Raw genomic sequence first — 14,048 nt, 5'->3', positions numbered from 1 at the left:
TACAGCAAGTGGCCTGGAGAAGCTCACAAAGTCGGTATGCCTTTGAAGCTTCCCCTGCCCATCCTGGGGGAGAAGGCTTGGCACCTCGTCCCAGGATGTGCATGTTTCAGGGCCCCGAGAGCGGCAGGGGTCCAGAAACATGTCTGGTGGTGGCACACCTCTGGCATAGGGCACCCAGCTAGAGGAGTGACTGAAGTATGCCAGGGAAGTGGGTATGTGGGCATGGCACACAGGGATGTGTGCCATGTCGACTCTCTGTTTAGTTCTGCACCAAGACACTCAGCCTGCAATTGCAGTGTGTGGGTGTCAGGGTACAGGGCCCCTAGTGGTGGCACAATAAGTGCTGCAGCCATTAGGGGTCTTCTCCGGTCACAATACCCTGGGTACCTAGAGTACCATTTACCAGGGGCTGACCTGTGGCCAGAGATGCCAATTGGGTTTAGGTGTCAATGCAGTTTAGGGAAGGAACACAATCCCTGGGTACCTCATTGGCAGGAACCCAGGGCATACTCAGTCAAAGTACATCAGCAATTCAGCAAAACGTGCAGGAAAGATGGCACTTTCTCACACATGAAGACAGAAATGGCAGAAAGATAGCCCTTCAGAGTGCCCAGAGAAGAGCCCCACTGGGCAAGAAAATAATGAAAAGCAGTACTTCGTAAAGAGGGGCAGAAAGTGGATCAATAGATCAACTTATTTTTCAGCACACTATGCCACACATTTCTTCCAGCGGCAGGGGTATACCGTTTGGTGGAGGAACGCCTGGCTGCCAAGATGACGTTAAAGACTTCAGGAGGAAGGTCAAAAGCTGTCAATTGTTGCTGCTCAATCTCCAAACTAGAAAGCAGAGAGTGGGAAGGTTTGTGTGGAGAACCCTCCTCTGTTGCTGCGACTAAATATCATCGCGAAGGGGCAGCCTGATCGTAGGATTGATGGCCATGCTCAGAAGCTCGGGATACCAGACTCTACACACCCAGTCCGGAGCTACAACGATGACTTAGACCCAGTTGTTCTTAATCTTCTGGAGAACGCCGTGTAGGCGTGGTATAGGCGGAAAGGCGTGCAGGAGGCCTGACCTCCACTCAAGACGAAAAGCATCTCTGAGTGAGTGCCACAGTGTTAACTCTAGCACGCAAACTGCTGACATTACTCTTTCTCTGCGGTGGCGAACAGATTTAACCAAGGCTCTCTCCACTGCTGAAAGAGACATTTCACCACCTCCGGATGGACACGCCATTTGTGATCCGCTAGGCATCGTCAGCTGAGTGTTAAGAGATTCTGCCAGATGTTGAACCACCAGAGATATGCCCTGTTCCAGCGATATCCAGAGATGCAGGGCCTCTTGACAGAGTCCGCGACACCACCCCACCCCCACCCCCACCCCCACCCTACCCATATGGAAGTGGTGTTGTCTATGAACACTTGGGCAGCTTTCCCTTGATGAAGGGTATAAAGGCTTTCAATGCCAGTCATATCGCCCGGAGCACCAGCATGTTTATGTGGAATCTGGATTCTGCCGGAGACCAGAGTCCTCTGCTCTCCACCCCTCCCAGATGGCGCCTCATCTCAGGAGTGACAAATCTGTCACTACTGTGAGATCTGGTTGGGATAGGAAGAGGGGTATGCCTCTGACCTAATTGCAGTTTGTTAGCCATCATTGCAAATCCTTCGATGTACCCTCCAAGATCTGGACCAGGTTTGAAAGATTCCCCTCATGCTGCGCCCACTTGAACTTAAGGCCCCACTGCGGAGCCTGCATATACCATCAAGCATATGTTATTAGCAGGATGCAGGAGGCCATGAGGCCCAGCAGCTTCAGAGTCCGCGAAACCCAGATTTAGAGACAAACATCGATATCATAGCTCAAAAATCCTGGACTTGTCGCTTGGGAGAATAAGCCAAAAACTGCTGTTTGTCCAGAACTTCTCTGATGAAAGAAAGAGTATGAGTGGGAGTCAGCAGTGATTAAGGCACGTTGATAGTGAACCCCAGCGAGTGCATAAGGTTCACAGTAGGATGAAGGTGGTAGATATGAGCCTGGGGCGAGCCCGCCTTTCAGCAATCAATCGTCGAGTTAGGGGAATACTGGCACCCCTGATCTTTGCCGATGAGCTGCAACCACGGCCATTACCTTGGTAAACACCAGAGGGGGGCTGGTAAGGCCAGAGGGGAGCTCGGTGAACTGAAAGTGCTCGCGGCCTAGCGTGAACCGCAGACAGCGGCGATGGGCAGGCAGTGGAGAAGTGTGGCTCCATGATTAGAGCGGCAGACCCTGATGCAGAGGTCTAGCCCGGGACCAGGGTTCAATTCCCCGCCTCGGCGGGTCTTGGGCTCAAAAATTCCACGGACCTGATAATTCTCGCCTCGGTGCCTATTCCAATCATGGAGTCCCACTCTGCAACTCTGGGCAATAGCTTGCTTAATCTCCACAACGGCCCCCACAACGCTACGGATGCCTGGCCTCCACCTTGGGGGTGCCCAGGAGTGGACGCCTCACAGGGAAAGCAAGGATGGGTTCCACAGCGGTATTCGTACAAGCACCTTGAGACCCTTGCGGGTGAGTAGTGCACTATACAAGTATCAATTTACATTTACAGGACGAGAATATGAAAACAGACCTCCTGCAGTCCAACGCTACCATCCAAACTCAGGGCAGACGAGACCTGAGCCAACGTGAACATTTTGAATTTTCTCCTTCTTGAGGAAAAGATTGGGAGTTTGGAGATCGAGGATAGGATGAAGACTCTTGTCGTTTTTGGGATCCAGAAATTTACAGGAATAACAACCACAGCCTACTTCTGGCACCGGAGCCCTCTCTATGGCTCCCTTGTCCAAGAAATCTGTGACCTTCTCGCGGAGAAGGGACAGGTGATCCTCCATCAGCCTATTGTGAGATGGTAGCATGGGGGAGGGATAGTCTAGAAGGGGAGGGTCAATCAGCAAAACCCACCTGTCCAGTGTTATGCACTGCCCGTGGGACTTGTAATGGCGAATCCTGCCGCTTACTGGGTGCCCATGGTGGCAGAGGGGCAGACTAGGAGGGTTTGAAGGCTGTTGCAGGAGGGGGTGGCAGACTGACCAGACCGCTGGCCACTTAATCCACAAGGTCTGTGGGTACTGTGCCCTCAGTCATGCAGATGCTGAGGAGCCTGGGCGGTGCGGCGTGGTGGCTGTGCAGAAATTGGCATGGCTGGAAGCCCCTTCCACACCTTTGAAAGGAGCGAAAGGCAAAGGAGGTGGGCATGGGGCTGCAGGGAAGCCTAAGGACCTGGATGTAGCATGAGAATCCTTAAAGCGCTTGAGCACCAAATCTGCCTGGCCCCTGAAGAGATGAGGTCCATCGAAAGGCATGTCCATAATGGAAGCTTAGCCATCAACCCGAAAAGCCAGTCATCCTCAGCCAGGCGCGGCACCTAAGAGCCACCGTTGTGGAAACCGCTCTGCCTAGTGAGTTGGTGATATCAAGTCTGCATCGAATAGTGAACTTGCCTGTGCCTCTCCCATCTGTAGCAACTTGAGAGAGTACAGCTCTGGCCTCCTCCGGGGTCTGTGGGAGCACTTGCGCAACCGTATCCCACAAAGTGTGGGAAAAACAGGCCAAAAGGCATGCGGTGTTCATGGATCCCAGTGCCAGGCTGCCATAAGAAAAAGCGCCTTAGGAGATGGAGGCTTGAACCACAATGCTCCCAGGGGGATGTATGACTGTACAACGCGTACCGTCACAACGCATCCCTTTACCACGCATCCCTTACAACGCAAGTCGTTACCGCGACTTGCGTTGGGGGTGCGGATTTCAAATAGTATAATTTACTATTCTAACACCAGTCCCCGTGGACCCTAGGGAAGGTGTTGGGATAGTAAGTTTACTATTTTTAATCCTTTAGCGCCCTCCAGCGCAAGTCGTGGTAACGACTTGTGTTGTAAGAGATGCGTGCTAAAGGTACTGCGTTGTGAAAACTTCGTGGTAAACGATGTTTACCCTCCCAGGGGTATAGTGTTGCATGAGGAAGTTTGGGTCCCCAGGTGCAGGCGATGGTGGCTAGCAATCATCCTATTCAGAGGAGCCCCAGTGTTTGATTTGGACCAGGTACCCAACAGGACGTCAGTGAGGTCATCACTAAATAGGAGCAAGGGTTCCATAATGGAGACTCCATTTGTAGCCCTATTCAAGAGATTAGTCTTGGCTGTAATCGAGGTTGGCATGAAGTCAAGGACCTCAGCCCACCTCTGCACCACCATTGTGTAAGAAGCTTCCTACTCCGTAGCCATGGTAGGGGAAGAAAGCAGACCAGCATCTGGAGAACCATCCAGGCCGCTAGCCTTACCCTGGTCTTCACACTAGTCCACACTCTACTCTTCTTCATAGGGCTGATATTCTAAAGGATCCAGTGACCCCTACCAGTCTTCCCCAAGGCCACCAACATAAGGGTCAGGCTTTGATCTATGAGGCAAGGCTCCTGCCAGCATCTGAGTCTGCTTTGAGCAACCCACATTCGGCTCCATGTCGTGGATAACAATGGCACTGACGGGAGCAACAGCTTTGGCCCCGGTGCCGGGGAAGGTCGAGATGGCATGACTGGTGTCTGTCCAGCTCCAGGAATAAGTCCCAGGGGCTCTACCGGAGCCAGATATGGCCCCTTCCTGACTCCGCAGGGCCCAAACAGGATTGGGCTGCCCTAATATGAGGTACATGGCCTCATAGAACTCCTTTAGTTGGGCTGGGGTCGCCCTGGCCTTTGAAAATTCGTGAGGCACAGAGTTGGCTCAGGTGCAGGTTCCGGGGAGCTAGGTCTAGAATGCCTTGGTTCCCTTGACTCCTCGGCCGGCGGACGAGGAGAAAGCGAAGATTGATTCGACTTCTTGCTCTTCTTTTTGTGCCTCTTACCTGAAAACTTCGAATGGGAGAAAGAGGACTTAGGACTCCATGAACGATCCTGAGACCTTCTCGTCGCCTGCGATCTTAACTACCGCTGAGTCACATCCCAGGCCACTAGCAGCTTCAGGAACCTCTTCCTCAAAGCCTTCGAGGCCATGGTCTGGCCATCGGAGCACAACTTGGTGTCCTGTTCGTGCTCCAGGTACCACAAACGGACAAGCTGTGGGTCCATCACCGACATCGGTCAGTGACAGGCACCACAGGGCTTAAAACCTGGCTTGCATGAAGACATCTCGACGCACCAGGAGGTAAAGCTCAAAACCAATAGGCAAAACATAGAAAAAAGCCTTTTAAAAACGACAGAGGAGTAGCTCTTCTCCTCCCTTCCCTTCCCTTCCCCTCCCCCCCCCTCTGCCCCTCCCTTCCCCTCTGCCCCTCCCTTCCCCTCTGCCCCTCCCTTCCCCTCTGCCCCTTCCTTCCCCTCTGAAATAAACTACGCTCCATGAGAGGCACAAGATGGACGGGCTGAAACAAGAAACAATATCAATTAGAACGCAAACAAATAAGAGTGACAGTAAAGGCAACCAGTGGTAACCAATGGGCAGGCTGCAAGGTCATGTATGTCCTTGGTAAGTCCACAATTTGTCTTTCAGAACCAGACATCTTGTGCTGTCGGCCGGCTCAACCTAATGACAGTAATGTACAGAATTCCTATTTGCCACAATAATTGCCAGATTCACAGGCTGTATTGAAATTCATAGTTTTGGTGTCTCGCTTTTCTTTCAGACCTTTTTGTTGTTTCACTTTTGATTTTGAAATTTCATCCTGGATTCATGTGGTGACCCAAGCTTTGTTATGTGCATGAAAGAAGTTCGAATTTAGAGATCGTGGCAAGGCCAATGTTATTTAAAAGATTTCATTTGTTTCTCAGGAACTGCCAGATAATAAACATGATGCTGCGAGAGTTCAACTTCCCGTCTATTGCCCTGCACTCCATGATGAAGCAGGTCGGTGGAAGGAAGAGACTGCAGTAGGCTCTGGGCTCAGATGTAGGAAGGCAAAGCTGATGACGAACGATAAGAAATCTGCTGCCGCAAGATCCCTTGAAAGAAGTAGCCATTAGGACATATGATTGATAGTCTAATGCTTGCATTGGCACATGCCATAACCTAGGCCACTAACTATGTCTGGGCAGATGCCTCCTAGATTAGGATGAGGTGGGCCCCTTTGGTGTTGGATGATAGTCTTTCTTGAGGTCTTGCCCCTAAGAAGGAGATGGGCCCTTTCAGTGTTATACGGCAGAGTTACTTGATGCCTTGTTACTAACTGGTGTTAATTTATTCAGAGGAGAGACTTGTGCAGCCCAGGTTCAGCAAAGTTTCTACTGAGAGTGAATTCTGCCTGTTAAGGCGTCCGCATCGTTGTCTGCCTTTACTGTGTTTACGACAGGCTGGAGGGGTGGTGTCAAACAGAGCGTCCACAACTGTGTCCACTATCTGTAGAAGGGATAATATGTTCTGTTAAAGTTCAGGTATATTGGTATGGGTTATTCTGATCTTACATTTATGCTCAAGATATTTTGGGGATGCAAACCAGGTGGTTTGTCATATTTTATTTCATAATTCTTTATCGGCTAAAGAAGTGAAAATACATTTTGCAATGTCAGGAATCAAGATATCTTTTTTTCTCTCCACAGAAACAGAGATTTGCAGCATTATCAAAGTTTAAATCCAGTATTTTCAAGATTCTGATAGCCACAGATGTGGCCTCCAGGTAGGAGAGGGAGAACCGACCATGTCTGTACAAAAGCATAAGAGAGCGCATGTGCTTTCTTGTGTGGGAGACCAATGTTCTGCTTTATTTGTAAAGATCTTCAATTCTCATAGTGACATCACCCTGATGGCTCACTTGTTTGAGCTGCTGTGCATTGTGTCCCCTTATTGTGTTATGTTTCTCCATCCCATGGTCTGTCTTTTCCTTTGCCCGTAGATCTATATTCTTGCTGTCTTCCATTGTTGATGTCTTTGTCTCTTTGTATCCATGTCAATGTTTTATTGCCATGTCTCTGTCTCCATTTTAAAAAAAAGATATCTTTATTGGCATTTTGTCATTGTACGTTATATCGCATAGCGAATAAGTGAAATTTCTTGTTACATTTTCGATGGACACCTAATATGCAGTATTCGTCAACCATGTATGATGGAGGGGGATGGTATAGAGGTATAAAAATATATCGATAAAAGGGGCCAATTCCATTGGCCAGTGACACCCTCGCTCTCCCCTCCCTTGGCCCTTGAGGGTCTGCAGTTCTTTACAACTTATGATTTCTGCCTTATTAGATACTGTAATATGTTTAGTGCCCTATTCACTCTGGAGTACTTACGATTAGGTGGATGGTACCATATTGCCATTGATTGAGACTGCATGCTAAAATATTGCAGGTGTAGAACTAAATGAGCATAAAGTAAGAAAGGGAACTTAAACTAAAGCAGGTTAGGGGACCCAATGCATGCAATACAAGGGAATAGAGGCGGTGTAGGGGCAGACCGAACCATGCAGTGTTTCCGAGCCATATCACGGCACGCAGGGGGAAGGGATATGTGAGAGTAGGAAGGGCAGCAAATAGTTATCCTTGCTGCAATTGGCTAGTGTGGACCGTCACGTCCCATCCTCAGTATTTCCAATGTCACAGTCCCCAGAGGACCCACTGTCATCATCTGCGCTATTAGAGTAACTCTGGTGATCCCAAGCGAATAGTGCGTCCTTCGAGAGGTCTGCAATTGGATGCCATCGTAGACCCTTTAACTCTTCGCCATGGAGGGCTCTACCTTCAGATTTGACCAACTTAGACACCTCTTGGGAGCAGGTATCAATCTGAGGACCCGTGGCCAGCTTTCACATCACTGCAATCCTTCTCTTGGTCAAGGCCAAGGCCAGGCCTAGGAGTCTATTCCCCACCTTGCGCTTTGGTGGGCTGGGGAATAGGCCGAGTAAGCAGACCTCTGTTGTTAGATTTAGTGGCATTAATCTTATCAAGATTCGCTTGCCAGAAGCCCCTTAGTCCCTCACAGCTCCAGGTCATGTGGAGGAAGTCTGCATCTAATTGACTATATTTTGGGCAGCTCGTTGGTTCTCCTCCAAAAGCTTCATAGAGACCGCGAGGGGTCATATAAGACATATGGACATAAATTGAATATATTCTAGGCGGGTATTACAAGATATTTTCGTTGGAGATTCTAGTTCTCTACTCCATTCTGCCTCAGTAAGTTCTCTGCCCAGACGTTTCTCCCATTTACCCCTCAGTTTCAGGAGAGTGGCCAGAGACATATCAACAAGGGATGCATGAAACTATCTGATTTGGTGAACTGCTGTACTCACTGTAACTAGGGAGTGGAGCACCATACGCATCTCCGGTTCGTCCTTATTCATACCCCAGAACCGTCCAAATGTCCGTACTAGTACATATATGATAAAGTGTCCTGATGAAAGTCCGCTCCCATCTACCAGTTCTGCAAAGGGGAGCAAGAGTGGTCCGGTAGCAATCCCCAACCGTCTCCAGGGAGACAACTGCTGTCTCCAAGATCGACGTCTCTGTCACCATCTTTGTTCATTGACTCCCTTCCTAGTCTGTGTTTCTCTCTATCCAAATGGCCACCCCTTCTGTTTCTCTTGTCTTTGTCTCCTTGTCCACAAATCCATGTATTTCTACCTTCCTATATCAGCGTCCACATCTGTCTTTTATCCCCATGCGTCCTAGTTTTTGTTTCTAATTGTCTGTGTTCTGGTCCTGTCATAGCTTTGTACCATCTTTGTGAGACCCTGTGTTTATAGACAAGGGGTGCGTTCACAACTGCCAAAGAGTAGGTGTTACTTCTTTGGAGAGTGGGGTCAGAGTTTGTGTATTTTCTCTCTCCATCATTGGCATAGATGGTTCTACTGGTTTTATATGAGATGTCTGAATGTTTCTTCAGTCCAGTGGCCCTGAGCTGCCACTGCGTGCTCTGGTGCACTCCACTTGATCCCCGCTCTCCTATGCTGCGGCCTGATACTTTAATCTAAGCCTGTTTACTGGCTGCTTAATGTCTTGCTATGCCCCTTCTCTCTAATGGTCTGGATTCATTTCCCCTTCCTGGACATTTGATGATGCACAAACACCGCATATGTCTGTTAAGGAGATGGGAAGCTACATATGTTGTGCTGGCAGGCCAGAAGGATGTGGCAATGTTCCTAGAGGGAGTTGACAATCACTACCTATCCTTGTCTTGTATTATTTCAGAATTTTTTAAAACTTAGCACACACATTCTCACATGCACGTCTTACCTTGAATTCTAATGTCTGAATAATCATTTCCCTCTAATCGCTGAAGATGTCCCGCATATCCGACACACAGTTCCTTTTATGATCTTGTATTATTGTACACAGCGCGTTGGCCTCCTTATCCTGCCCATTCTTGGAGAATTCCTAGCTACCCATTTATCTGCACTCAGTTTCACTGTGCCGTTTCCACCTAGCAAAACCTAGACCAAGTTGTCTAGTCGCTCCGTCACAATTCTTCTCTTAACTAAGCAGACTCAACAAATTATAATAATATTGAGTTTTCAACAAAACAGGTACATCATTTTATCTTCAAACTTCTCTCGTACATTCTGAAGTATTCCTTAAAAGATATAACGCGCTGCATTTTGCCTGCCCTATTTGACAAACACTTAACCATTGTGATGAGCTTCTGGCTGCCTCAAAATCCGAATTAGTGACCTTGCACGAGATATGGTGGAGCAGCTCCCTCAAAGAGCAGACTCCATGATCACCAGCTAAGAAAATCTAGAAGTTTAATTGCTGTTCATGAATTATTTTATGCTTGATTAAACATAAAGTTTCTTTTTGCTAGGTTTTCATGCTGCAGGATCTTACATTCAAAGCCTTAATCTCCTTCTTGGTGTAGAGTGACTCATTGTTACGCAAAGGTTTTATAATCGCAATTCCAATTTAGCATCTTTGTTATCTGTATGAATTCAAAGAGCCCTATTTCAGGTGGTAAAAGATTTCATGAGGTCACTTCTTGTGGATCTGAAGTCTACGCTAGATAAATGACAATACATTCCTTGAAGTGTCATGCTACATAGAACTGAATTTGTTAGCCCTGCTCTATGCTCTCTTAAGGCTGACTAATAGCTGAGGACATCACATTCTGAATTTAGCCCATGCTACCTTGAGGAGGTTTGTGATTGGCTCTGTACTTTGTAGGGTCTTGAGCAGTTCATTCCAAGAGGCTAGCCACCTAGTTCGTTGTAGCTTGCGCTCCTGACTGAGCTCTGACATGCTTGGGAGTTGTCTACCTTACATTATCTTTTACTCTCAGTGCACTTTTTTGCAACCTGTTTAAAGTAAGAGCTACGGGCGTCTTTTATCTTACATTGCTCCAGATGCCAAACATAGAGTTAAACTCATTGAAGGAATTGAGTCCACTTTCTCATCCCTATCATTAGTCCAGCACTTTCTGGAATCCATGCAGTTGATAAATGGAGCGAGTAGTGTAGACTGTGTTAATGCAATCTAGTCTTGACATCCTCTCGGCTACTTCAAGAAATGGCATCTTATGTAGGGACGTTTTCAGCTGGATATTGCAGCTCTTGGACAGTGTCATTATTGCAGTCTGCAAGGACAGCCTCTGTTCAGACCCCAATATATTTTACAACTGGAGTTGCCACCCACACCATGGCCAGTGGAAGGCGATTAAGGAGAAGACACTTATTCCATGATGGTTAATCATGAATTTAGAGTTGCTGATTTAGTTTTCCTCTCCCACCTAAAGATATCACTGAGGCAGTTGCTTCCGCACTATCTTCTTCAACTCCCCTCCCACAAGTACATCACAAGCTGTGTCTTCATCATGCATCTTTAAGTCCAACCTGTGTACCTTCTCCACACAATCAGTGGGTTTCATGTAACTATTGACGAGTAGAGGATAGTGCAAGCCTTGGGGGACTCCACAGTTCAGCGTTACGGGTTGCAACAGGAATGTCACCAGCTGTACTTGTGGAGTATGATCAGGTGAAAGGGATGCCAGTTTGACTTTAGATGTTCCTCTCCAGCTTATTCGACACGCACTGTGCACAAATGTGATCTTTTACTTTTCTGAATACTGTACATTTAGCGTTGCTCATTAGTCTGCAACCTTGCCATTCTTGGACTGTGTCCTGCTTCACAATGCTGAAGGTCAACACAAAGCAGAGTGCATTTGTTTTGTAATTGCTTGCCTTTAGGGGACCAAACTTGCCTAACTCGTTTCAGAGTCTTCCATGTTGCGTAACTCGAGTTCATTCCCAGAACCCCATCTGAGTTTGGGACAAATAAGCTGTTTCTTGCCAACAACAACAACCCCTTTAGCTCACCGTCATAAACAGGCATTTGCTGTACAGCATTCTGCTAAAGTAACAATTTTAACAAGAGAATATAACAAAATAACAAGATAAATTAAGATTGTACTTCTTAGAAACACATTACTAGAGAAAGTGGACAATTATTGAGGGGGAGGAAAGGTGAGAGAGTTGGATAGTAGTTACATTATGTAGATTTGTTCCTTTCAACATGTTCGTCTTGACTATTGTGTATTCAAGTACCAAAAAACATGGATTTTCTCTCGAAGAATCCAAGTATATCAAGGGGGCCGAATTAATGTCAAGCCCACCACAGCAAAAGTGTTGCTGAGCAGGGATTTTAGTCTTGTATCTCTGAAAGCACCTACTGAATGAATGCCACACATTCGAGAGCTTGGTAGGTCTTCTATGTCACTCGTGGTTGCGGCTCTACTTCCAGCTGATCTTGTCCTGAGCGGAAAAAAGGGTCCGGGAGCTAGCGCAGTATAGAGCAGTGGGCATTTGATGCAGTGTTTTCCTTGGGGAAGCCGCATACCATCATTGAGATCTCTGGGTAATGGCAGCCAGGTCTTGTAGCTATCCAAGAAAAGCGTGGCTCCGATTTGAGCGTATCCTTGGAAACAGCAGCTTGTTCCTGGAGAACTTTGTGCAACATCAGTCCACTCCTAGAGATCTACGGGGAAAACTGTTGGGACGTTCCTGAAGATCTCCTGTGACTGCAGTTTCCTGCTGGCGATCTCTGGAAAATGGCAAATAATTCCTGAAGATTTCTTGGAAATGGCAGTCGGTTCCTGAAGACCTCTGGCCAACTAAGTAAACCCAGTGCTAATTTCTAGATTTTATTGAGAAATGATAGCTTATTCCTGGTGGGAGATATCAATTCATTTCTAGCAATCCCTGGGGAACCACTGTGAACTGCTAGTGAACACTCGAAAGCCGCAGCGCGTTCTAAAGGATTGTTGTAAAATTGCTGCTCATTCGTTTGAAGGTCTGTGAAACAGACGATCCCCTGGGTCTAGAGGAAATGGGAGGTCATTCCGAAGGAGCAGCAAAAAAACAGCTTCACAATGACCTTTGTAAAAGAGCAGTATTTTTTGGGGGACCTTTGAGTCAACGAAAAGAATTCCTGTGGATCACTGGGAATTGTCAACCAATTCTCAGTGCTTTGTGGAAAAACAGTATCTCAGCCCTAAGGGACACAAGTCATGGCACTCTCTGAATTTTTTTTTGTGGGAAACGGTATGCCATGTCTTTGAAAAATGACACCTTACCCCTTAGAATCTTTAGGAAATGCAAACTATTTCTAGGGAATCTTTGTAAATTGGCAGCTCATTCCAGGAGAAACCATATCGCCGCCTTAGAGCTCTTTCATTAAAGAAGTTATTCCCAGTGATTTCTGGAATGTGATCTGGTATTCAGGGGATCGTTGGGAAATGTCAGGTTGTTCCTGGGAATCCCTTGGAACTGCCAATTAATTGTTTTGAAGGTCTCGAGCAGGCTTCTCCAACGAGTAGCTCGTTAGCTATAGGTAGCTCTTCAGGTGCCTGTAAGCAGCATAATGTGTTGGTAACAGCTTTCTAAATTAGAAGCTGTAGCTTGACTTCATTCTTGATATTCCATGAAGTATAGGGGAGAGGATGTAGCCTTATGGTTAGAGCCGTTGACCTCGAAACTGGGGAACCGGGTTTGAGTCTCTGCAACGCCGCTCAACATCCTGTGATTTTGGGCAAATCACTTAATCTCCCCGTGCCTAACAAAAAAAACCGAATATGTCCTTCTGTAATGAAACTGGTGTTCTTATAAAGCGCTTTGATGCCCGATGTTTCGGATCTAGTTTGCGCTCTATAAAACTCTTAAAAAAGAAAAAAGAAGTATCTGTTCTGTTAATCTGTGGGAGATAGCAAGTTGTCGAACATCAGAAACCGTAGGAACTTGACCATAAATGCAGTGTGGTTGCTGTATTGTACGTCAGCCTGGGATATAAATGACGAGAGAGTAACAAGACAGTACATTGAACTGTTTTTTTAAATTTCTACAGAGGACTTGACATTCCAACTGTCCAAGTTGTCATCAACCACAATACACCTGGCTTGCCTAAAATTTATATTCATCGCGTGGGTCGCACGGCCAGAGCTGGTAAGTGTCGTTGATCTTAAGTTAATGCATTGTAAAATGTCAACGTAACCCCATTTTAAAAGTGTTGCCTTGTGAGTAAAATCTGAGTTCCAATTTGATGTTTATTTTGGGTGTGAAAAAGCTATTTGGTTCTTTCCAGTTTTTAGAGTGTCAGTGGATTTTAGATTATCTAAATCCAGTAATTTTAAGAAAAAGATCTAGCATCTGCTTCCACAGTATTTACCCCCTTTGTGTAACTCGCCCTTGTGTACGTGTGTTGTGTTAAAGCGGTGATGCATCATTCCTTGTGGTTCTTCTATGTGATAGGAGTGCTGTGTTCAGATTTGTAATATTATTTGAGTCTGCTACTCTTTACTAGAGGGACCTGAAAGCACTGCTTCACTTCCTCACTTGCTCGTTATTACCCCATATAACTGCAGGCAGCCTTCAGTATGGAGAGGCCATGCACTTGTGATGTGAAATGTTACCTCTCACTGCTGTCTTAATTACCCTTGGCAAGAGATCTAATCTCCGAGTACAAGAAAATGAACACTATCTTTCTTTCTCCTTCCAAGGACGCCATGGTATCTCCATCACTCTGGTGACGCAATACGACATCCATCTAGTGCACGCCATTGAGGAACAAATCCGTGAGTACTGCTTGGCTAGCTCTTCATGA

At 46.8% G+C, this 14,048-nt stretch overlaps 1 protein-coding gene across 1 annotated transcript in view; it reads left to right on the top strand.

The window, feature by feature from the left end:
* The window catches only part of DDX49 (DEAD-box helicase 49), a 102,468-nt gene that overhangs the window by 68,015 nt on the left and 20,405 nt on the right, over nt 1–14,048 (top strand). Inside the window, exons 7-10 of the mRNA XM_086946910.1 lie at nt 5,808–5,883; nt 6,573–6,649; nt 13,293–13,390; nt 13,945–14,019. Of these exons, the coding sequence (XP_086803036.1) occupies nt 5,808–5,883; nt 6,573–6,649; nt 13,293–13,390; nt 13,945–14,019 (326 nt within the window). The remainder of the gene's footprint in view (nt 1–5,807; nt 5,884–6,572; nt 6,650–13,292; nt 13,391–13,944; nt 14,020–14,048) is intronic.

Source organism: Lissotriton vulgaris, chromosome 12 (genome assembly GCF_964263255.1).
Source record: "Lissotriton vulgaris chromosome 12, aLisVul1.2, whole genome shotgun sequence".
NCBI lineage: Eukaryota > Metazoa > Chordata > Amphibia > Caudata > Salamandridae > Lissotriton > Lissotriton vulgaris.
Note: the sequence above shows the minus strand (reverse complement) of the source record. Positions and strands in the feature narration are given on the sequence as shown.